At 59.6% G+C, this 24,195-nt stretch overlaps 1 protein-coding gene across 9 annotated transcripts; it reads right to left on the bottom strand.

Annotated features, from left to right (window-relative positions):
* Window positions 1-208: 208 nt before the first annotated feature.
* On the bottom strand, window positions 209-23,497 carry MAP7D1 (MAP7 domain containing 1). 9 transcript variants are annotated; one of them, XM_062190971.1, is made up of 18 exons: window positions 23,219-23,496; window positions 9,659-10,006; window positions 9,407-9,475; window positions 8,723-8,886; window positions 7,275-7,389; window positions 5,826-5,936; window positions 4,624-4,746; window positions 4,364-4,527; window positions 4,117-4,262; window positions 2,787-3,115; window positions 2,356-2,542; window positions 2,132-2,270; window positions 1,954-2,058; window positions 1,642-1,695; window positions 1,393-1,438; window positions 1,208-1,298; window positions 922-1,115; window positions 209-780 (listed from the first exon to the last, which is right to left on the bottom strand). In XM_062190971.1, the coding sequence occupies exons 1-18, from the start codon at window positions 23,262-23,264 to the stop codon at window positions 770-772; spliced, it is 2,442 nt and encodes an 813-aa protein (XP_062046955.1). In that variant the 5' UTR covers window positions 23,265-23,496; the 3' UTR covers window positions 209-769. The 9 variants fall into 9 exon arrangements, with proteins under 9 accessions (XP_062046955.1, XP_062046956.1, XP_062046953.1 ...); XM_062190972.1 differs by having other exon boundaries at window positions 1,393-1,435; XM_062190969.1 differs by having other exon boundaries at window positions 4,364-4,746; window positions 23,219-23,497.
* Between the last annotated feature and the right edge of the window lie 698 nt (window positions 23,498-24,195).

The raw sequence follows: 24,195 nt of genomic DNA, 5'->3' as shown, positions 1-24,195 counted from the left end.
CCGGTGCACAGCTCACTACTTGGCACCAGGCAGACACAACAATGCTTATCGAACGAACAATGAGGGAGTTGAAAGACAGGCAGGGGGTGTCCAGGACTGGTAGCACCAGTAGGGGTAGACAGCCCTAGGCTTTAGGCCCCTTAAGCTCTTCTTGGAGCTCAGGAGGCTCCCTGCTCCCTCTCATGGCCAGCTCCAAGGACAGATGGGATTGGCAGACTTATTCTCACTTTATTTCAGGAGACATTTGATCAGATGCAGTAACACTGATTCCGCGAGGGTAGAGGGCATGGGTACCCCTGAAGCAACCAGTATCCTGTGGCCCGAGGTGCCCCCCAACCCCAGCCTGGGTTCCCCCTCAGTTACAGTTAAATAGAGAGAGGAAGATCTCCCCAGGGAGCCTTGGGGGGAGGGTCTGCCTCCTGCGCCCACCCCCTCCATGCAGAGGAGTTTGAGCACGAGTTATTTACAGTATTCACATCCACTGTACCCCGCCGAACCCAGGCAAATACTACAGGCGGCCCTTCCCCAGGGGACGAGGCCAGAGAGGCTGTGAGTGTGTGTGTGTACGGGCGAGGGGAGTGTCGCGCGTGGGAGCACACGAATGCACTAGGGGCAGGGCCTGCTCCAGCCAAAGAGACATCCGTCTATAAGGTGCAGGTTACAAACAAGAGAGGACCACCCCGAGGCCCAGGCCGCTGCCATCTTTGTTCTGTCTCTTTCTCCTCCAGACGTCTTGGCACGTGGTGTAGAGGGGCGTCTTAGCTGTGCCTTAGAGGACTTCTGAGGGAAAAGGAGAGGGGACGCGCTCAGAGGAGACCCAGCCCCCAGGCCCAGAGGGTGGAGCACAGGGTCAGGGAAGAGAGGCGGCCCGGGGAGCCCAGGGGAGGCCGCTGGGAGGGAGCAGGGCGCGGGCGCTCCCACCTGTGACCTGCGGCGGCTGCACCACGGCTTTCTTGAGGAAGGCCTCTGCCTCCGCGAAGGGCAGCAGCGCCTCTGGGGTCCGTCCCAGACCCTTGTCCCCAGAGGGTCCCTTGGGGGAGAAGCCGTTCTCCTGGTGTGCTGGCAGAGACTGGAGGCCGTTCACCAGAGACCCTGGCAGCTCCTTGCTTGGAAGGCTGTGGGTGCAGGGGCCAACGCTCAGCACCTCGCCTCCCCGGAAAGCCCAGGCCACCCCCGGCTCAGGGTCCCTAGCAGTGCAGGCTGGTACCTCCACGGAGGCTCCTGGGGGGGCGGCTCCTCTGTCTGCCGGGTCTCCTTCTGCAGCCCCGACGGCCGCGTCTCCACGGCTTTCATGGGCTCTGCGCGGGGGGAGGAGTGGCCCCGGTCAGGGGCTGGCCACGCAGGGAGGTAGGGGTGGCGAGGCGGGTGGGGAAGAGGACACAGGGGCTTTACCTGGACCGGAATTGTGGACTTTCTCCTCCTTCCCGTCCTGCTTCTGCTGTGAAGAGGAGGAGCAGTCAGGCTCAAGGCGTGAGTGGACTCACCTGGCTGCCTGCGTGCAGGGCTCCTCTCCCGTGACCCGGGCGCGGGGCGGCCTCCCTGGCGCCGCCTTCCGCCACTGCCACTCCGGGTGCTCTCTGCAGCCTCCTTCGGCACCCCGGCCCCTGCTCCCAACACTGCCCCCTCTGGAGGACCCCTGACCTTGGTTTCAGCAACGTCTGACTTCCGGGTCCTCTTCATTATCTCCTCCAGGCGCTGTGTGGAGAGCCCGCAGTAAGGTCCAAGCCCCGCGCGAGTCCCGAATCTCCCAGCAGCCAGCCCGGGTCTTGGGGCTCTTGGGCCCTCCCAGCTCAAAGCAACCCTTTCTAAGCCAAGAACCAGAACTTGGCCTGGAAGTAGGGTAGCTCCTCCTTGTCCTACCCTCTGCAAGACCAAGGCCAGGGCCGCGGACAGGCTGGAGTCCTTCCAAATCCAGCACTGCCCTCTGCGCCCCGCCCCCTCCGGCCCACGCACCTTCCTGCGCTCCTGCCGCTCCTGCTCCTCCCGCTGGAAGTGCTTTTCCCGCTCTAGACGCTGCCGCTCCGCTTCTTCCCGCAACCGAGCTTCGGCCTCCTCCTTCTGCCAAAGACGCCCATGAGCCTGGGGCGCCTGCCTCAGCCCCCCCTCGGGCCGAGGCCCCGCCCGCCGGCACCTGCTTCTGCAGCCGCTCCTGCTCCTCCTGCTCGGCCTGCGCCTTCTCGCGGGCCTCCTGCTCTTCCCGCCGGCGGGCCTCCGCTTCCCGCTCGGCCCGGGCCTCAGCCTCCCGCGCCAGCTGCTCCTCTCGCATTCGCCTAGGAGCCAGGGAAACTCGCTGGGTCTGCACCTCTTCCCCCGGCACCCCCGGCACCCCCAGCCCCCGCCCGGGGGCGCACTCACTTGTCCCTTTCGGCCTGCAGCCGCCGCGCCTGCTCCTCACGCTCACGCTGCTCCCGGGCCTGGCGCCGCTTCTCGGCCAGGAGCCGAGTGGCCTCTTCTCGGTCTGTGGTGCCGGCCATGGGTTTGCTCGGGGTCCCCGGGGTCCCCGGGGGTGCGGGGGCTGGAGTTGAGGTCTGGGCGGCAGAGTCTGGAGGGGATCCAGGACCAGGAGTCATCACACACCCGCAGGTACCTGCAGGCCCCCGGGACCTCAGCGGGACCCAGCCGCTCAGAGTGGCCTGCACGCCTGGTCTGGACCCACCGCAGGCAGGGGCCGCCTCTTCTGCTCTTCCAGTCCAACAACAGCGAGCACCCAGGCTCCCGCCCCACTCACCTCCCCGACACAGGCAGAGCTGGCGGCCCTGCCCCTCCAGACTTCTCTTCACACTCACCTGCAGGGGGCTCTGCAGCTGGCTGCTCCTTGGGGGGCAGGGCTGGGGTGGGCGAGGGTGAGGGCGAGGGCACAGGGGAGGCTGGGGCTGCTGGCTCCTTCTCATCGCTGGCCCTGCCCTTGCTCTGGTTCTTGTCCTCAGGCCCTGCTGCGCTGGCACTCTCCTTCCCCTCCTCCTTCCTCCGCACCCGGCCCTTGGGTGAGGCTGTGGTGCCCCTGGGAGACGGTGGTTTTGGAGGCAGCGCGTGGCCTGGCCCTGGGCTGGGGCAGGGGGAGGCAGGCCTGTGCCAGGACATGGAAGGAGAGGCTGGCCGGGCCTTGCATTTGGGGCTGAAAGAAAAGGCATGGAGATTAGGTCCAGGGGCAGTGAGTGGCACACCCTCTGAGCACATCCTCAACCCAGCAAGAGTCCCCCAAGGAGGTCAGCATCCCTACCTTGTACCCCGCCCTGAACCCAGTCTTTTCCTCTCCTGTGTAGTTGTTTGTAAGACCCCTGATGCCTGTCTCCCTCTTAGCCTGCAAGCTTAATGAGGGCAGAGATGGCCCTGTTACCCCAACACTACCCAACAGGTCATTCATTCATTCGCTATAGATGGGGTAATCCAGCAATCAAAACAAAAGGGGTCTTCAGCAGACAGCAACAGCCAGTGGTATCTCATATGGGTGCCAGTCTCAGTCCCTGCTCCTCCATTTCTGATCCAGCTCCCTGCTAATGCACCTGGGAAAACAGTGGAGGAGGACCCAAGTACTTGGGCCTCTGCATCTACGTGGGAGACCTGAATGGAGTTCCAGGCTCCTGGCTTCCTCTGGGGTGCAGCCATTTACAGAGTGAACCAGTGGATAAAGATTTCTCCCCTCTCTGTCACTCTGCATTTTTGTTGTTGTTGTTGTTAAGGATTTGTTTATTTATTTGAGAGCCAGAGTTACAGAAAGAGAAAGGGAGAGACAGAGAGATCTTCCATCTGCTGGTTCACTCCCCAATGGCCACTACAGCCAGAACTGAGCCAATTCAAAGCCAGGAGCTTTTTGTAGGTCTCCCACGCGGGTGCAGAGACCCAAGCACTTGGGCCATCTTCACTGCTTTCCCAGGCCACAGCAGAGAGCTGGATGGGAAGTGGAGCATCCGGGACTCGAACTGGTGCCCATATGGACAAATAGATCTTTTTTAAGAAAGAAAGAAAAAAGCAAGAGGGGTGAGGAAAGAAGGAAGGGAGGGGGAGTGGGGGGAGAGAGAGAGAGAAACGAAAAGAACTGACAGCATGGGGGGGGCGGGGCGCCCAGCATGCGCAGGTGAACCGAGTGAACGCAAGGAGCCACCGTGCCCCAGCTACCTGAGCTCCGCGGCGGCGCCGGCAGAGAGGCGCGGGCGCGGGGAGGCCGGGAGCGACTGGCGCTTCTTGAGGCTGCGCTCCCGGGCCAGGGCGCTTTTCTCCTTCTCGTTTTCCCGTTCCTTGTCCTTCTTCTCCTTTTTCTGCACCTAGCGAGGGGGTGGGGGAAGGGGGGCAGTGGGAACACCGGTGAGCGGCCTCCGCGCTGCCCGAGACCGGGCCGCTTGTCCCCGCCTGCGCAGCCACTCACCGGCGAGGCCTCGGGCCGGCGGCGAACCGCGGCGGGGCTGCCCCCGGCGCTGGGTTTGCGCCTGTCGCCGCGCTCCCCGGCAGGGGCGCAGCGGTGCGCGCTTCGGGGGGCGCTGCACGGCGTAAGGGGGCTGGCGGAGGCCGAGCGCGGGCACAGGGGCACGGCTGCAGAGGGATGAGTGCGGTCGGGGCGCGGCCGGGGCGCAAGGCTGGCCCCTGCCCGGCCCCTCGTGAGAGGTCTCCCAGGGCCGCTGCCCCTACCCTGGTCCCGGCCGTTGCGGGGCAATGTGACGGCGCTGCGACTTCGAGCCAGGAAGGAGAGGGTGGGCGTCATGAGACGATCCACGATGCTGCTCTCCCAGGCACTCAGCTGCAGGCTGCGATCTAGGGAGAATGCCAGGGGATACCGGTCACTGCCGGCAGAGGCACACGGGGACCAGGGCCATCGCCATGCCTCGCCCAAGGACTCTCACTCGGGAAGGTCCACCCACCCCATCACGCTGGGGCCACACTTGTGTTCCCCAAGATCTGGCCCTCCACTGCAGACCCAGGCCACAAGGCACTGCATCCTCCATCACCCCAGGGTCCCCGCTGTGGCTCTCTCCAGGGGAAAGGGCTCTGAACTGTGAGTATAGGCAGGAGCCAGCCAGGGCTGGGGGAAGACTCAGATGTCCGATCCCCTGCATTTGGACAGTGAGGGTCCTTGTGCTCCCCTGGCCCGGTGTGTAGGAATCCTGTGCCAAGGAGAGGCTGTGAGCCTGCCTGGTTGCCCTAGGCCATCCTGCTCTCTCCCCTCAGCTGCTGGGTTATTTTTAAGCCTCAGTCAGGTGGGGTTGGTACAGCAGCTGATTTGGTTGCTAGGCAACAGAGCAACCAAATAAAAGCTAGAGAAACTTATAAATAACTCCTACCATGGCTCCTTCACAGTGAGCACCAGGGCATGGTGGGAAGGCAGGGCTGTGCCACCCTGGTTGGCCACAACTCTGGAACCAGCCAGGGCCATAGTGGCTATGGCTCTGAAGGCAGAGGAGGCAGGGTTGCATGGACCCTCCAGGATGAAGTCAGAATACGGACACTCTGCCTCCACCCTCAGGAACCCGGCCAGTCGGACCCACGGGGAGCAAGGCCACCTGCCAGGCCACCTGCCCACAGTTGGCCCAGTGCAGGCTCACTGGCCTGGCTGGAGATAAGGCTGCCTGCCCATCCCCACCCCCAGCCACTACTCGAACTTGCTCTGGAGGCCTCAGCCAGGCTCTCTGCTCTCTAGGGCATTCTTTTGTCTCTGTTCGCCTTTCCTGCAGGGCACAATGGCGGCTCCCCTGAAGGGGGGGTAGGGAGACTGGGGATGGGGACCTGGAGTATGTGAAGGCTCCAGTGGCCTGGTGTTCTTGCAGAGCTCTGGAGGGCACTTGGTGGGGGCTACAGGGGGGGCTCTGGAGGGGGAAGGCTGGGCCATCTCTTACTTCTACTGGGGGAGTTCCAGAGCGTGGCAGAGGACTTTGAGAGCCGCTTGTTGATTATAGAGTCCACGTGTTTGGGCAGGTTTACTGCCGACACGGAGCACCTGCTCCCACCTGGAGGGGAAAAGACACGGCATTAGGGCCGGGCCAGACGGGAGCCAGGGGGGGCACTGAGGCCTTCCATGCAGGATGCTCCAAGGGCAGGGTGGGAGAGGGGAGAGGAGGCAGACTTGGCCTGGGAAAGGGAGGGACGCGAGGTGACCAGAGTCAACCTGGGTTGGGGGACCGATGGAGAAGGAATAGAGGGAGGAGATGGTATAAAACCAGAGAAACTACAACCTTCCTGGCCAGACCAAAGGAAGCCATTCCCTAGGGCTGGGTGCTGCAACCCTTCCCCATAACCAGCCAGCATTGGTGCTTGCTGACACTGCCCAGCCAAGGCGCTATGGATACAACACCCACGTACTGGGACAAATGCAAAGAAGTCCCTAAACAGAACAACCCACACGGTCACAGTCACTTGCACAAATCCAGAGTCATCTGGACACACAAAGACAAGGACATGCAGACAGGCAGAGAGAGGTGGCTATGCACGCATGCACACATGTTCGCAGACATGCACAGAGACAGACACAAACACCAAGGGACGATGTGTCAGACCCAGGTGCACACAAGGCACAAGCACATGGAGGCAGCCCGGTGGTGACGTCTCTCGGAGCCAACAGTGGTGGATGCTTACCATGGGCCAGGCACTGTGCTGGGCACCACACACGTTACCTCACTCGATCCTCCAAACATCTACCTACAAGCTTGGAGGCACGTAGTATCATATCCCCATTTTACAGATGAAGAAAATGAGATATCGAGAAGTTAATGGTCACACCGCAAGTGCCAGAGCTGGACCCCAAGTCCGTGACTCAGAAGCCCTCACTGAGGTCTACAAGGTCACAAACACACCGAGGCAGACATTAAGCCATACAATGCAGATCCATGAGCAACAGACCCCAAGAGGTATGCAGCTAGAAACACAGAGCCAAACACAGTGACCATCCAGGCCAGCAAGGAATCAGACCAAAATCCATCATGGCTCTCCATGGAGAAGACTGAGACACAAACATCTACCTTCCAAGACAGAGGGGGACAGTTTTCTTTAAATGTCCAGGGTCTGCAGGGCACTAATGTCCCTTTTATGTATTACTGACCAATAACAACCGACAAGAGTGAGGAAGGCTACTCCTAAGATGACAGCTTTGAAGGGCAGACCAATGGAGAGGGCCCGCCTCTGCTCTGCCGGATCATTTGCTTACAGACCATTTCAGAGGACACAGTCACGTGGTGCAAGAGGCACCTGCCGCAGGGAGCCTACAGCTCCTCCCACGAGGGTTGGTCCCTTCCCGTGCCGGCCAGGCCCAGCCTCCCCCACCTGCTCAGCAGCCCCTCCTGCCCACTCACTGGTCTTATGTCCGGGAGAGCCATGGTGCAGGGCCCCCGCCCAGGACCAGCGCTGCTGTCGGATTTCGGCCCACGTCTTCTTCACTGACCGCTGGATGGCTGCTTCGTAGCGTTCCTGGAGGGGCATGGGCAGAGGACAGGGCTCTGGGTTCAGAATCACTCGTCATAGATGGGAGAGACGCCGTCCTTCTTCCCAGGACAACGCCTCCCAGCTTCCCCAGGAAGCTTTTCCTGACTCATCACAGGTAACCAAGGTTACCGAATCCTTGCTATGATTAAGGACCACGTGCACTAGATTCCTTTTGACTTGTTCTTGAGGTGTTTTCATTGTTCTTGAGTCATTTCCTGGGTGTATGAGTTGCTCTTTGGAGGACCTGAGTTCTTCCCCTGCCTGGGGCTGCTGGGCAAGCTCACTTCCCCTGGCACTGAAGGGTCCTGATCCAGGGGCTGTGTTTTCCCTTTAGCCTGTGGCCCCTGGGCAGGGCCAGGCCACCTTCCCATCATTTCCTCTACTTGTGTGACAGAGCTAGGCACATGCAGACACTTGTCTGTGGACCCTCCGTGCCTGCAGCCAACCAACTGCAGGCAGCAAGTATTAGGAAAAGAAGAAACTGCCTCTACACTGCACACACACAGACGTTCTTCCCTTGTCATTACTCCCTAAACAATACAGTATAATGATTATTTACATGGCATTAATTAGGTATCCAAGTGATTTAGAGATATTTAAAGTGTACGAGGAGCAGGTGTTTGGCACAGGGGGTAAGTCACTGCTTGGGGTGCCTACATCTCATACTGGAGTGTCTGATTCAAGTTCCAGCTACTCCACTTCAGCTCGAGCTTCCTAGGAGGCAGCAAACGATGGCTCAAGTGCTTGGGTCCCTGCCTGCCACGTGGAAGACCCAAACTGAGTTTTCCTGGCTGTGACCTGGCCTGGCCCTGGCTATTGTGGGCATTTAGAGAATGAACCAACAGATGGAAGATCTCTATCTATCTGTATCTTCGCCTTTCAAATAAAGTGAAAATAAATAAAAATTGAAATATATGGGAATGGATGTGCATTGGTTATGTGCAAATATCACACTGTTTTATATAAGGGACTTGAGCATCCACATCTTGGTATATGGGGATCCTGGAGCCAATTCCCTATAGGTACTAAGGGACAACCACACTACAGACACGTGGCCTACACACAAACATGGGTAGTGACAGTGCACAGCTATGGGGGCCTATGGCCGCTTACATGGGCACAAACGTGTTCATAGTTGTAAGGATGCCCAGTCATTGTGACACAGGGACACCGTTGTGGGTGTGAGCCTGGAGAGGACCACGTAGACACAGATGTCATGGATGCAGGACGTGCAACACACGAAGCCGGTACAGAGGTGTGGGCACAGTGCACCGAGGTCCACGCGGACCCAGCCAGGAGACGTGGCAAAGACACACACCTTGTTCTTCTCGAGTTTCTGCCGCTGGCGCTCCTCCAGGGCGGCTCGGCGCTGCTCGGCTCTGAGCCGCTGCTCCTCCAGCCGCCGCCGGCGCTCCTGCAGCTGCTTCTCCCGCAGCACCTTGGCCTTTTCCTCCTTCTCCAGCCACACTGCCTTCTTGGCCGCTGTGGGATAAGGAGCCCAGGGCTGTGTTAGGGCTTCTGCAGGCTGCTCACAGCCAAGTGCATCTCCTCCAAGTGGCCGTCCCAGCTGTGGTGGAGCCCCCCCATGCTCAGACACCTGCTCTCAGGAAAGCATCCTGAACACACAGGTCTTGCAGGAGGCCTGCTTCTCCCCTGTTGGCCCCTTGGTCTTAGGGCTGAAGGAGAAATGAGTTCTTCAGGGCAAGACGCCCATCTGATTTGGGGTACGACTGGAGAGCTGCCCACAGAGCGTGGTGGGGAGTGGCGATCTGGGGTGAGATGGGGCTTCTGGGTGTGAACCTCAGCCACTTCGCTAGCCCTGCCACTTAGACAAAGGATTTCATCTCTCTGGGCCTCCGCTTCCTCCTCTAATGGGCTGGGAGGACTGAATGAGATGCTGTGTGTGCTGCTCTTAGTGTGGCGCATGTAATGAAATGTTCCAGAAGCATCAGTGTTATTAATAGGATGCCGACGGCGATCACGACGCTACCGCAACACTCACCCAGGTACTTGGCCCGCTCTTCTCGCCGCTCCTTTGCCAGCTTGTGTCTCTCTCCTGCCTTCTTTACATCTTAGCAGAGAGAATGAGCACAAACCCATCAGACATCTTCCCCAGAGGTGCAGGTCCTCCCTCTAGCCTCAACCCATCCCTTTCCCCATCTCCACTGGGGCCAAAGAGAACCCCCAAATGGCATCCAGGGCTAGGACCCTGAGCCCAAGGGTTTGAGCCCCGCACTGGGGACGTCACACACACCTGGCTTGGCGGAAGGGCTGTCGGAAGCTGGCACAGCCGCTGGGGATGGCTGACTGCTCCTTCGAGGTCTGGCATCCCGCGGGCCTGTGGCTGGTGGGGTGGGTCCCCTGCTCTTTGCTTCCAAAGAAGGGGATTCTTCCTGTAGGGGAGCTGGCTGAGGCTCAGCCTGCCCTGGGGGGCTCTCTGCTTCCAGTGAGAGCCGCTTAGGGCTAGTGGCGTTCTTCATGGCAGGAGGGGTGTCTGGAGGAGTGTCAGGGACCAGGGCTGACATCGGTGGTGGTGGCGGTGGTGGGGAAGGGTCACCCTCTGGAGAAGGCCTTGGCTCCGGGGGGATCCTGGCTCCCACAGCTGAAAGACCAACACAGGAGAGGAGAGTCAGCCTGTACACCCACAGGGCTATCTCTCGTGCCCAACTGATGCATCATCCAGGCGTGTGCGTTCTCTGTATGGGCCAGGCCCCGTCCTGATACTAACGACACAAGGGTGAGAAAGCAGCCCTGATCCCTGCCTGTGTAGCGCGCGCCCTCGAGTGCCCGGCAGTCGCTGTAGAGCAAGGACTATGTCTGGGGGCAGCATGGCAGGGATGGCTGACCTACAGCTGCGGGCTCTCTGGGGAAGCGACGACCAAGCTGAGAGTCGCAGGACGAGCTGCACTGGGCAAAGCAAGAGGGAAGGGGCTGCCCAGGAGAGGTCGCGTGCAGAGGAGTGGAAAAGTGCAGGGCGCACTGGAAAAACGCGGAGAAAGCTTTGTGTCCCTTACTCTTGAACCAAATGGTGATGCCGAGGTTCCACATCTGCCTCCCTCACCTTTCTACCCCACCCCTGGGTCCCAGTGCCCAACTCAGAGCTGGGCACAGGGGACTACCAACAGGAAGCACTGAATGTGGCGCAAGTGGGATGCCCGTGTCGCTAAAATCCCGCTCGGGGTGGGGGTGCGGGGCAACCAGCGACCTCTACTTTGTAATGTCTTGGTTTTCTTCCCTAGCCACTCTCAGGTTTCTTCTCAGACAGGACTATTCCAGGAACCCTATGAAAGCTAACCAGGTGCCAAGTAAAGAAGCCATGAGGCCTGGCAAATGAGCACAGAGTCATGCATGCGCACGTCATGGGCCAGCTCGAAGATGGGCTTCAGCATCAGGCAAATGAGGATTTCTTGTCTTTCTTTCTTTTCTTTTCTTTTTTTTAAAGATTTACTCATTTATTTGAAAGTCAGAGTTACAAGGAGAGAGCAAGAGACAGAGAGAGAAAGATGGAGATCTTCCATCTGCTGGTTTACTCCTCAGCCACAGGCATCAGGGCTGGACCAGACCAGAGCCAGGAGCCAGGAGCCAGGAGCTTCATCCCAGTCTCCCACACGAGTGGCAAGGGCCCAAACTTGGGACAATCTTCCTCTGCTTTTCCCAGGCCATTAGCAGGGAGCTGGTTGGGAAATGGAGCAGCCAGGACTCAAACTGGCCATATGGGATGCCACCAGCAGCTTAACCTGCTACGCCACAGTGAGGATTTCCGAGTTCACTGCCCCAAGACAGGAACGGAAGGCTTGCTTTCCAGACAAGCAACCTTGGGCAAGCCATTCAACCTCTGTAAGTCTCAGTTTGCGTATCTGTAAAATGGAGGTAATGGGCACAAGCTAGCAGGGGTGGCAGTAAAGCCCTGGCATAGTTCATGTGCCAGCAAACACTCCGTTCCCTGCAGGTCTTAGGACGCCTCCAGGTCTTCCCAAGAGAAGCCTCTGCACACTGGTGCCAGGCTTCTGCTGGTGCCATCTATCTGCTGTTACCTTCTAGGCACCATCAAAGCCACAGGGACACACCAACCAACCTGGGCTTGGGGAGCAAGGCCAAGGTCCATGGGGTAGCACACATGGGGGAAACATTCCCTCTTCCTGGAGGCTTCCATCCAACCACTCTTTTGTTCTGGGAACTCTGGCTCTTAGGCGCTGGCACACTGCCCCTCCCTGTGGGTGACAGTGTGTGTGCAGGGAGGAGTGCCCCCAGGAGCTGCCTATAGGACTTCTGGTGCTTTCTTCAGGGAGGTGGGAGTCTACTGGTTGGTTTGGGCTGTGAAGCCAGACTATCTGAACATGAATGCATTCTGGCTTTCATGCTATGTGTCCTTGGGCCAATGACAGACCCTCTCTGTGCCATAGCTCCTCTTATATACAGGGCAGATATTACCCACCTCACAGTACTGCAATGGCTGTTAGCTATAACAGTAATCACTAACATTGATATATTGAAGAGTGGGCGTGTGGCCTGGGAGTTGATGTCCACATCCCACATCAGTGTCCCTGGGTTTGACTCCCAGCTCCTGCACCTGTCTCCAGCTTCCTGCCAATGCAGACACTGTAAGGCAGCAGAGATGGCTCAAGTCCTTGGGCTCTTGCCACCCACGTGGGAGACCAGGATTGAATTCCTGGCTCCTGACTTCAGCCTGGCCCAGCCCTGGCCGTTGCAGGCATCTGGAGAATGAGCCAGAGGATGGGAGCTCTCTTTGTTTGTGTCTCAGCCTCTCAAATTAAAAAAAAAAAAAAAAAAAAATTAGATATTATTGAGAGCTTACCTGTGTAAAGCATTTTACATTTTAGTGTTTTTGTTTGTTTGTTTGTTTTTGTTTTTTGGTTTTTTTTTTAGATTTGTTTGAAAAACAGTGTAACAAAAAGAGAGGAAGAGACAGAGATCTTACACCCACTGGTTCACTCCCCAAATGCTTACAACAGCCAGGGTGGGGCCAGGCCAAAGCCAGGAGCCAGGAACTCCATCCTGGTCTCCCACATGGGTGGCAGGGGCTCAAGCACTTGGGCCATCATCTGCTGCCTTCCCAGGCACATTAGCAGGGAGCTGGACCAAAGCAGAGCAGCCGGGACTCAAACCGGCACTCCAACGTGGGATGCAGGTGTCACACGCGGTGGCCACAATGCCTGCCCCCACATACTTAAGCCCTCACTGATAACACTGATGAAGGAGGTGCTGGAAGCGTCTCTTTCAAACAGGTGAGGAAAATAAAGCATAAAGAGGGTAAGTTATTTGAAGTCATTCAGCTGCTAAGTGAAGAGGCCTGGACTTGACCCCAGTGACAGTACCCAGAGCCCACGCCCTTACCTGTAAGAGGAGGGAGATGACATCATCTGAGGCTCACACGGTCCCCACTTTGTCCCTTCCCTTCCAGCTTCCTGGGCTCCAAAGGCCTGGCTGGGGGTCTGCCTCCCCAGCGACCTGTCCAGCTCTCCGTCTACCAGCTGGACTCGGTGGGCCAGTCCCTTGCCATCCTATTTCCCAGTCAGCTGGAAGCCCCTGTGCCAACTCCAGTGAGCGACAAAGCTGGTGGCAGCCACTTCTCCCTCACTGAGGGACACATTCTGCATCCCCACCAGGCTGACGGGCAGAGCCACTTCTTCCCATTACTCAGAGAAGGCCATCCGAACTTATCCTGTGAGTGACTGGCCCGGGTCACCGCACTAGTCCACGGCAGTCAGGATTTGCACCCAGAACTGTGTGGGGCCCAGCCTGGGCGTATAAGTACCAAGCTTGCAGGCTGAGGGCGAGGCCTGATTACTGCCACTCTCCAAGCACCTGTGCGTGCTGTGAGTGTTGCAAGGAAAACCAGTAGGCAGGTGTTTGGCCTCGCCTAGGCAAATCACACCCACAGGCGAGACAATGAATCCCCAACGAGGTCCCGACTGGCCACGTGAAGGGAGGCTGGGAGCAGGGCGTGGGGGACGGAATGGGCATCAGACACAGCAGAGGTGAGCAGGCCCGAGTGGGGATCTGAGCAAATTCTGAACCTGACTGAGCCTCAGTTTCCCTACAAGTAGCTGGTGCAGCAGGTCCATCAGCTCTGAGCTCCTGGAAGGGACTTGGTGAACAGCACCTGCCCGAAAGAACCACTTCTGCCCTCTCTGCTGAAAGCCCACTCTGCCAGGCCTTCCCAGGCCCCCGCCATGCTGAAACCCAGCGGCCAGCGCAGCATCGGAATTGGCCGGTCCCCATGCCATCCCTGAACCCCATTTCTGCACTCGGCTTGGTTTTCCTCCTGCCTTGTTGGCTGTGACTTCTGCCTTCTCCACTGACCCCTCCTTAACTTCCCAACCTAAGGAGACGCACGGCAGCACCCCAGGGCTCAGGAGGTGCTCCTGCTCCCGTCTTTTCTGTCTGCACGCCCTGGGTGATCTCACCCAGACTCGCGCCTTTAAACACCACCACTCTGCTGACGACAACCAAATCTGTTTCCCCAGCCCAGACCTCTCCCTGGAGGGCCAGTTTCGCTCATGCAACTCCCTACCTGACACCATGACCCAAACTGAGCTCTTGAGCTCCTCCCCCAAGCCTGCTGCTCTTCCATCCTTCCAGTGTCTTAGGCCTGGGGGTCACTTGAGACCCTCTTCTCCCCTTGCACCCCATGTCTTAGCTCTCAGCAGATCCTTTCGGCTTCATCTTCAAAATTCAAGTATATCCTGGGCCTAGTCGCGTCCCACCATCTCTTCTAGCCCCCTGGGCCTTGCCACTTTCACCCATTATAAAAGACTCCTGCCGGCGCCGTGGCTCAACAGGCTAATCCTCCGCCTTGCGGCGCCGGCACACCAGGTTCTAGTCCCGGTCGGGGCACCGGATTCTGTCCTGGTTGCCCCTCTTCCAGGCCAGCTCTCTGCTGTGGCCCAGGAGTGCAGTGGAGGATGACCCAAGTGCTTGGGCCCTGCACCCCACGGGAGACCAGGTTAAGCATCTAGCTCAGCATGGTGTGCCGGCCACGGCGGCCATTGGAGGGTGAACCAACAGCAAAGGAAGACCTTTCTCTGTTTCTTCTCTCACTGTCCACTCTGCCTGTCAAAAAAAAAAAAAAAAAAAAAAAGACTCCTTGCTCCATTCATTCTTTGTTCTCCCTAGGTCTTTTCTCAAAGACGGTCAGAGTGATTGTTAAAATACGTCGGATCTGGGTTAGGCGTGCGGTCTGGCGGTGAAGAGCCCTGTGTCCCATGTCGGAATGCATGAACCTGCATGCCCTGCTCCGCCTCCCGACTGCAGCTTCCTGCTCATGCTGGCCCTGATGGCAGCAGTGATGGCGTAGGTAACTGGGTCCCTCCCATATGGGAGACCCAGCTTGAGGCCTGGTTCCCAGTTCTGGCCTGGCCCTGTTCAGGCTGTTGCAGGCACTTGGGAGCTCTCTCTATCTGTCTCTCAAATAAATACATTGAAACAAGTCAGATTGCGTCATTTCTCTGACGATGTCCTCCAAGGACTGCCCCTCTCACGGGGAGGACAAACCAATGTCATCACAGCATCCACAAGGCTCAACAGGGCCCTCCCTCCCTCTGCAGCCCGCTGCCTCCAGGTCCCCCTCTCTGCCCCTGATCTTCTCTTGCAGCCGCTGTTCCTCAGCCTGGCTAGGCAGGCTTCTGCCTCGGGGTTTGGCACCTGCTGGCCCCTCTGCCAGGAATCCTGTCCCCAGGTTCTGCAGGCCTCACTCCCTCACCTCCTTCAGGTCTTTTTTTTTTTTTTAAGATTTTATTTGTTTACTTGAAAGTCAGAGTTACAGAGAGGCAGAGGTAGAGAGAGGTCTTCCATCCACTGGTTCACTCCCCAGATGGCCACAACGGCTGGAGCTATGCCGATCTGAAGCCAGGAGCTTCCTCCGGGTCTCCCATGCGAGTGCAGGGGCCCAAGGACTTGGGCCATCTTCTACGGCTTTCCCAGGCCATAGCAGAGAGCCAGATCGGAAATGGAGCAGCTGGGATTTGAACCAGTGTCCATAAGGGATGCCGGCACTGCAGGCGGCAGCTTTACCCACTACACCACAGCGCTGGCCTCTCCTTCAGGTCTTTACTCAAATGTCACCTCTCAGTGAAGCCTTCCCTGGCCTCTGCTGAAGACTACAAACTGCACCGAAAGTCCCCCCTCTCCTTTCCAACTCTATTTTTTCTCTGCAGGCATTAACGCTATCTTAACACCGTCTCCCACTGCTAGAATGCAATCTCCATGACAGCCGTGCCCCTGTCTATTTTGTTAGATTGGCTCTAGCTCCGGGGCCGGAACAGCCCGGCACACAGGCATCCTGGAGCTAGTTGTGCAATGAAGAAAAGAGTGCGCTGCGCCCTCGTGGACAGCAGCAGCATCTCTCTCACCTGGGTGACTGCAGAAGCCTGCTCTACTGCACTGTTCCTACTCTGCTCTCCGCTGAGCAGCCAGAGCCATCCTTTCTAAATGCAAGTCTGCCCGTGGCATTCCTCCCCACTCGAACCCTCTTCCCGTTCCTCCGAAGATGAAGAAAATGCTTGAGCCCAGCACACCAGTCCGGCATAGTCTGAAGTCCCTGCCCTCCCCCAACATACTTCTTGAGTCTCCTCCCCTCCCCTGCTCCGCACTTCTTGCCCAACTCCACTCACACTGACCTTTTTTAGTTCCAATAACCACCCATGCTCCCTCCTGCCACAGGGCCCTTGACATGCTCTTTCTCCTCCTTTCTAAATGAACTCCTGTTTCACCCTTCAGTCCTTGGCCACCATTCCCTCAGGGAGGCCTTCCCTGGCCTCTCGGATCGGGATAAATTCCTTCCTTCTACGCAGATGTGGCTTCGGGTGCCTTAGCATGGTCACTGTTGCGATTTCGACTTCCTTGTGTGACGCCTCCGTGATTGTCAGCCTCTTTCCTAGACTGTGAGGCTGGCCCACGTCTGCTCGGTTCACCCCTGCATCACCAGTGGCTACCGCAGCCCCAGCCCGAGGACACGGAGGCAACCGCAGTGCAATGAGAACCAAGCACCAGGCAGGCCGGCGGGCACTGGGAGGCTGTATGCACGCTGATAAAGGAGAATCCACGTGGTGAACGGCTGTGAAGGGACAAACACTTGAAGGGAGCAACACAGCTCCCTCTCAACGCAGTTTGGGCAGCTGCCTGGACTAAGCCACTCAGGTAGACGTTAATAAAAACAGTTATGAGTGTTGACCCCAGCAGCTCAACAAGAGAAACTTCTCAGGAGGCAAACAGGGTGCCTGCAGCTCCTTTTGTGACCTGGCAGGCTGTTGGCCCTGAGTACAAATATTTTTTCTGAATTATTCCGGCCCTGATGCAATGGCACCAGGACAGCATTATTGGGAACAAACTACATTAAACCCAATTCATTCCGCAGTTAATTATCTGAACAGTATGGCTAACCCTTTTCCGATTATCCCCACTTTCAATTGCCAAATGTGATCCTTTAGCTACTTCATCTAATCTTATTTTGGTTGGCGGCAGATTGCGAGGTTTTTGCCGTTGCCAGCTTCATATTGCTATGCTGCTATCGACCAGAAGTGTTTGCTGAGCACTGGATAAGAGGCGGACAGTTTGTATTTCTTTCTTGGCACACAGAGCACTAGCAGAGCAAAGGGGCAGGAGCTGGTTACACAGCAGGGTCAAAGAGTCCCGGCTCCCCAAGACGGGCTACCCCGGGGTCCACAGGCAGATCTGGGCCTCCTCCCTAGGGGGTGGCCAGTCACAGGGCTCAGGGTGCTAACTCCCCATGCCCACCCTCTGGGAGCTGGCAGTGTCCTTTCCTCTCGCCCCTCCCTCCTCCAGCCCCAGCAACTCCTGCCAGGCCCAATATTCCCAACAGCACAGAGAAATCCAGCGTGCCCCTCTGAGTGTGAGGGGTCATCGAGAAGAGGAGGCGCCTTTGTGATTTCTGCAGCCCCGTGGCCTTATACAGGACCTGCTGTCTGGATGGACAGATGGCTGGCTGGATGGCCGGGGGTACTGAGGAAAGCTACCAAGCCGGCACACAGAGCCCCAACTTCTCCAAAGTTGCGTCTGTGAACTCTAAATACAGGGGTCCCATCCCAGCTCTGTGTGTCCCGTCAGCTTCTAAGCCGGGGAAGTGAAACGAGCTAATTTGCTGAAGCCCTGCCACGTCCCAGGCGCTCTGTCTTAGCTAATTCTTAGGACACGCAAAGGGAGAGTATAAGGATGGCCCCTGTTTCACAGGTGAAAAACACTCTTACTCAGGCAAGTGGCTTGTTCACGTTAGTGTCAGAGGTAGGATTTGAACCCAGGGTTGTCTGATGACAAAGCCCTCCTGTCACGCCATTTCTGGCAGGCGGTCACACCACCCCTCCCTGAGGCTCCTGCCTGCTCCCTAAAGCAGGAAGTGATCCAGTGCCTCCCCAGGGAGGCTTCCCCCACAATGCAAAGGGTACAGGTGGGGCAGGCAGGCCCTGAGCTCAGAGCGCAGGAATGCAGGGAAGGCAGGCTCCTGCCCAGGCTGGCCACCAGGCGGCAGGAAGCAAGGTGCCCGAGCAGCAGCTGGGGGCAGTGCTAGGGAATGACCAGGTGAGAGCTGGGCAGGAGATGGGCACACAGATGGCGCCCCAGGTGGGGGCAAGGGGAGGCAGAGGCACGATGTGGAGGCAGATTGCACCGAGCCTGCACCCCTAGCAAGAGCCCCCCGGCTCTCACAGGAGCATGAGGTGGCAGCACCGGACCAGGCAGCCAGCCAGCCAGGGAGACAGACGGACACATAGCAGTGGGAGACACCAGACCACGCAGACGGAGCTGCACAGTGGCGAGCGATGTGACACATTCTCTTCTGTCTCCCTCTCTCTCACACACACAGGGAACAGAACTGTAACGGGCACATGTGCCCAGGCAGACACCCCATAGAGCCAGGCACCTCCTCTGAGGCCCGGACAAGCACATGAGCACACAGACACAATGTCCCTGGCATATCTATACAGCCGCATCCCAATCACTTCTACCCTACCCCTTCTGGGCCCTTCTTAACCCCAGCCCAGGGAAAGTCCAACTAATGAGAGCGAAGGCTTTGCCGCATGTGGGCCCAGCTGAACACTCTGAAGTCACTGGTTCCCTCACTCTCGGCCGCAGTCCTATGGGGTGGGTATTCTTACCCCCTCCTACAGATGAGGGGACAGATTCAGGGAGGTCACGACACTTGCTGAAGCCACACAGCTGGTGAGGAGTGCAGATGGGCTTGGACAGTCTCTGGCCTCAAAAGCTCCCTGGGGGCAGCCTCCTGGGGTAGAGAACGGGAAGATCAGCTGCTGGGGACACCTGATTGTGAGGCTTGGATGGAGGTGTCCGCACCCTGCCCCTGGCCAGGAAGGACTCTGTGGCCCCGAGAGTGTACCTGGACAGGGGCAGCCTACTGCAATGGGTGCACCGCAGGGCACTGGGGCCAGGCCACGCGCATCAGTGGACTAGAGAAAGCCGGGAACCCGACTAAGACTGCAGATCTGCAGGAGCTCCCTGACCTGCTGGCAGCCATTGTTCCCAGCCTCCAATCAGGAGCACCCACTTCCTGTTATTTTAGGCGGCAGGAAATGACCCTATCCCACAGCCCAGGCCCCACCAGTCCCTCCCTGGGCCCAGCAGGGCTGCCTAGGCTGGGGCTTAGATGCTGGGGGCAGAGGCCTGGCCTCAGGCTAGGGCCTGGGGATGGCCCACTGGCTAGACAGGTCACCACTGCCTGGGCCCGGGACCTCCTTCTGGTCCAACCCTGCAGAGTTCACAGGGGACCCGGGGTTTTGCTGGGTCAGAGAAAAGATCCTGGGGTCCCCAAGACCAAGATGCCCAAGGAAGACCACTCGTGGAAAGATCAGACCTTGTCACTGGCTGGCTTGATTGTGACAATTCAGCACAGACTTCTTTAGTATTATTTGGCTTTAGACATTATTTATTTGAGAGGCAGATAGAGATCTTCCTTCTGCTAGTTCACTCCCTAAATGCCTTCGGGCTGGGCTAAACCGAAGCCAAGGGTCAGACCTCAATAAAGGTCTCCCACGAGGGTAGAAGGGACACAACTATTGGACCCATGGTCACCTGCTGCCTCTCAGGGATGGATCAGGAGCACAGCCAAAGAACCCAAGCACTCCAAAAACGGGGTGTGGGTGTCCCAGCTGGTATCTTACACACTGGGCCGCAAACCCATTGCCAGTACAGGCCTGACAGTCAGAGTTCTGAAGTCAAACCCCACCTTTGCCAGTGCCTTGCTGTGTGTCTTCAGGCAAATGACTTCACTTCCCTGGGCTTCTCTGTAAGATGGGGATAATCCTGGTCCCTCCTCCTGAGAGCATCCTGGGGGACAAGTGGGGAGCCAAGGAGTCAGAGCACTCGATGTGCCGGACACAGAGCGGGCCCTGGGTAAACAAGAGTGGGAGGTAACAAATGGGCACCAGTTTGGTTCACCAGGGAGGCTGTGCCCGGCCCACAGCGCCCCCTCTAGCAGGTGAGGATGGTGAGGGAGAGTGGCAGTACCTTGTCCCCTACCCCCTGCCCCGCTCCCTGCTCCCCTCAGGGCAGAGCTGCAGCTGAGAGGTAATGGAGGCAACACTGAAGGCAGTGCCTCAGGGTGCCAGGCAGAGCCACCACCAGCCAACAAAGCTGCATTATCTGGGCCTGGCTCCTTGGCTTCCTCCCTGGCCCCAAAGCCCAGCGGGGACCCAAGGACATGCCTGCTGTCTAACTTGCTGCCTCGCTGGGCCCTGAGACCTGCCCTCACTGCCCTCACGTGCCACCACCCTGAGCCGCGATTTCAGCCCCTTCCCCCTTCCCTCATCCCTCCCCCTCCAGCAGCAGGTGCCTTTCCTGGGGGAGGGGTGGGGGAGGCTGGGTTGGCATCCTCCTCATTTGCATGGGCAAAGCCCATTAGGGGCTCATTAGAGGCCTCATTACCGGGCCCACCAGCCCAAGGAAGAGGGGCAAGTGGGAGGTGCCAGCCAGGCTGGCTGCTGTATGGAGTCGCAGCCCATTGTGCCAGCCTCAACAGCTTCTACTCATGCTTCAGGTCCACCTCAAACGCCTCCTCCTCTGTGAAGTCTTCCAGGAGCATAGCCACTGCCCACTGCAGCGCCTTCATGCCTGGGCCCCGTAGGGCACACTGGGCACTCCCCTGGGCAAGGACTGGGTCTGAGGCACTTTGCTGCCACGCTGGCCCGCGGAGGGGCACCAGCGTAGCTGTGCCAGGTGGCTGGTGGCACCCATGTCTCGGGTCTTCTCTCCTCCTCCTCACCAACCCCCTTCAGGAACTGAGCCCCTCTCGTCCCCAGATCCACCCCGGCTCGTACCTGCCAAGACCTCCCCTCCCGCTCGCCCTCTGTCCTGTATTTACCTCCTGAAGTTCTGATTAATCACGTCTCTGCTCAGGCCCCGAAGAAGGGAGAAACGACAGCACAAAGAGCTAGCTCCTGCGGAGCACGAGCTGGTGTTTTATGTGTCTGCCTCACTCAAGGAGCCCAAGGTCTCTACAGTTCGTGTCTTACATTACTCTCATCTCAGGGAGGGGAATACTGCACACTTGGGTCAAGAGACTTGCCTGAGGCCCCAAGGCAGGAAGCGAAAAGTGGGGACTTACACTGTTTGAATCTGGAGCCCACCCCCTCCAACAACCCGACCCGACCCTGGAGCCCTCCCTCCATCCTCCACACCTCCACGCTGGCCCCGGCTCCAGGAGATAACCACACTAGCGGTAATAACACTTCATTGTGGGTGTCTGGTGTCTGGGTCAGGTTCCCTTACACACCTCACGTCTAACCCTCACGTTGACCCCACCAGCTTGATGACACTACCCCCATTTTCTGGGGGAGAGGGGGCAGAAGTGATGGCTCCAGGAGGTAAGTCACTGGCCCCAGTCCTGGGGCCAGCAGATGACTAATTAGTCTTCAGACCCCACGGCAGGCACCACGCTTGTCCCCTGTGCTGCACAGCCACCCATTAACGCTCAGTGTGCACCACACAAGGGGAACTCAAAGAGGGCAGGAGCCATGTCACAGGCACTCAGTCTCGGACTGATGCCTCGGCGGCTCCCAGGACTCGTGCTGGAAGCATGGCATTTGTTCCTGGGAAGCCCTTGCCACATAGGGGATTCCCGTCACCTTCAACTGTGTAGGGAATTCATGGGTCCCATACAATTCCATCTAGACCCCTGTGCACAGTGCACAGAAGACCCTCCCCCATCTAAGACCCTGTATGCCCTCACCCGCACTCAGGCCTCCCAGGAGAGCCAAGCAGCCCACCAGAGTCTTCATGTTCAGTCCACGCACCCCGCCCAGTGCCCTCATTATAAACCACCCACTGGGTCAGGCCCTCTACTGCCAGGTCACCACCCCATGCAGGCTGCATTGTGCACACCAATGCTGGGGACCCTCAGGTGCAGGGGGCGGGCAGGGCTTCCCTGGGTGTCCCCTCAGGCTCAGCAGAGCCCAGGCGGGGCCAGGTACCTTGTTTCCTGTGCCCCTGACACCCAGCAGTCTGATGGCAGCCCCCACTCGGTGTCCTCCAGCTTCCATACCCACATGGTTTCCCTCCAACACCCACGGACAAGTGGCCCCATCTCGTCCTGGGCTTCCCGCACCCACAGACACTGCTTCAACCTGGGCCCACACCCCAGGAGGTAGGGAGGTGACAGCATGAGGCTCCTGGACTCCGTGGGGGTGTGGGAAGGGGACCCCTTCCCCGCCTTGAGCCAGTGGGACTAGAACTCAGGTCCTCCGTAATCATGCTCTTCCTGCCCTTCCCGGAAGAAAGAGAAAGAGCCTCCCTCTGCCACTAGGCCCAACCAGAAAGCTGTCCCCATCCCCCCATCAGCTGCTCCCACATCCGAATGGGATTTGCAGAAGTCCGGGGCAATGGGGGTTGATGTGGTGAGGGGTAGGGAGGGGGAGCTTCGGTGGTCTGGGGCCTGCAGAGGCGAAATGAGAGAGAGAGAGAGAGAGAGAGAGAGAGGCAGGCTGGCAGAGTGTGTGTGAGGGTCAGGGGCTGATGTGGCAGGTCCCCAGGGTGCTGGCCTTGAGTCGTCACCTCTTGCTGCAGTGAGAGACTCGGGCCCAGAGAGGCTGGAAAGCAAGACGGGCGGCGGAGGCAGATTCGCTTCTGGCCCCCTTCTCCCCAAATCGGGCTGGGTGGGCTCCGCAGCGGGCCTGGCTGCAGGGGAGGCGGCCCACTCCCCAGCTCCCGCCCTCGCCCCAAACAATGCCGCCTCCCCCTCCCCCTCGCCTTTATCCGGCCGGTTACTTGGCAGCCGCCGCGAGGGACCTCCTCCTCCCCTCCCCTCCCCGCCAGCCCGCAGCGGCAACAGGCCCTTTGCGCGGCAGCTGGACGGATGGGGTGGGGGCGAGGTCTGGGCCCGGGCCTTGGGCGTGGGGGCATTCGGGCCCAAGCTCCGGAATGCAGGGCGCCAGGCCTGAGAATCTGCACCCCAACATGCACACGCACACCCGGGCTGGGGTCACACGTGCCCACGGGGATGGGGAAGCGGACGCAGCCCCCAGCTCATCAGTACTCGAGGCTTTTCGGGGCTCGGAGTGGGCCGAGAAAGCGGAGATGGCAGCGGGCTGGGGCGGAAGGGTCGTCCCAACGACTCCCGAGAGGGTCCCCGCGGAGCCCGCCGCCGGGCGCCCGCGGTGGGGGAGGGGGCAGCTGTCAGAAGATGCGTCGGTGGCCCCGGGCCGTCGCCGCCGCCTTTATTTTTAAACTTCCCAGCGGCCGGAGGGCGGCGGGGGAGGGGTCCCCGCTCGGCGGCGGCCTCCGCGCGGTCCTCCACCTCCCGCCTCGGGCCTCTGCGTGGCTCCCGCCATACCTGAGGGGGAACCGGGGCCCGGCTCCGCATGTGGGCCGCTCTCCATGGCTGTGGCGTCACCGGGGCTTTCGGGGGTCTCAGCGGCGGCGGCGGCGGCGGCCGGCGGCCAGGACAGGGCTCCCGCGGCGCATCACGCCCGGCCCGACCCGGCGGGCAACGACTCGGAGGCGGCGGCGCTCTGGAGAAGAGTGGGGCTGCCGGCCGGCAAGGCTCGGAGTCGCCGGCCGCCCAGTGTTCGTGGGCTCCGGCCGCGATCCTGCTGCCTGCCCGGCGCCGGCCCAGTCCCGGCCGCGGCCCAACCCTATTGTACCGCCCGGGCTGGGCCTGGCCTCTCGGCTGGCGCGTACCAAGTGCGACGCGGGGAGGGCCGCCCCGCAGCGGCCCCCAGTCCCGGCCCCGCGCGCCTCGCCCCGCCCCGTCCCGCCCCCGGGCGCGGCGCGCAGAACCCCGCGACGCCTGCGGTGGGGCCGCGGCGGAGGGGGCGCGGGGCTGCGGGCGGGCGCGGGGCGGCTGCCTCCCCCTGCGGCCGCGTTGGTTCGCGCCACCGCGCGAGCAGGCTATGTAGGGAGCTCTCGGGTGACTCACCCGCCGCGCGGACCGGCCGGTGGGGGAGCGGCTGGTAGCCCCCAGGCCCACCCTGGGGCCTGTCCGGGGCTTAGGCTCCGGGGCTGAGCGGCAGCCTCTAGCCTACATTTTCTCCCAAGACTCGGCTTGGGGGGGGGGGGCGGGGGGAGGTCGAGAGGCACACGGGAGGGTCCCGGGGAGACCCCTTCCGGGGCTGCGCTTGCTCTGTCCTGGCGGTGGCTGGGATGGGCAGAGCGGTCTGGGAGCCTCGCCGCCGCCGCCCTTCCTCCAGCATCCCGGGGCTGCTGCCTTCCCTGCTCTCGAGGCGGTAATTACAGCTCTGCACGGCTGCCTTACCCAGGTCTCTAATCTGCTGGGTCCCTCCCGGCTCCAAACTGGGTGGTCCTGGCCCT

Source organism: Lepus europaeus, chromosome 5, assembly GCF_033115175.1.
Source record: "Lepus europaeus isolate LE1 chromosome 5, mLepTim1.pri, whole genome shotgun sequence".
NCBI classification, from domain to species: Eukaryota; Metazoa; Chordata; class Mammalia; order Lagomorpha; family Leporidae; genus Lepus; species Lepus europaeus.
This window is presented reverse-complemented; position numbering and strand designations above follow the sequence as displayed.

Excerpts from the sequence above, each read along its gene's own strand:
- MAP7D1 (XM_062190969.1), bottom strand. The coding sequence starts at position 23,264 with ATGGAGAGCGGCCCACATGCGGAGCCGGGCCCCGGTTCCCCCTCAG. Across the intron at positions 7,390-8,722 it reads AGAAACTCGAGAAGAACAAG|GAACGCTACGAAGCAGCCAT; the intron begins GTGTGTGTCTTT and ends ATGCCCCTCCAG. Across the intron at positions 5,937-7,274 it reads CTCTCCCGGACATAAGACCA|GTGGGAGCAGGTGCTCCGTG; the intron begins GTGAGTGGGCAG and ends TTTCCCCTCCAG.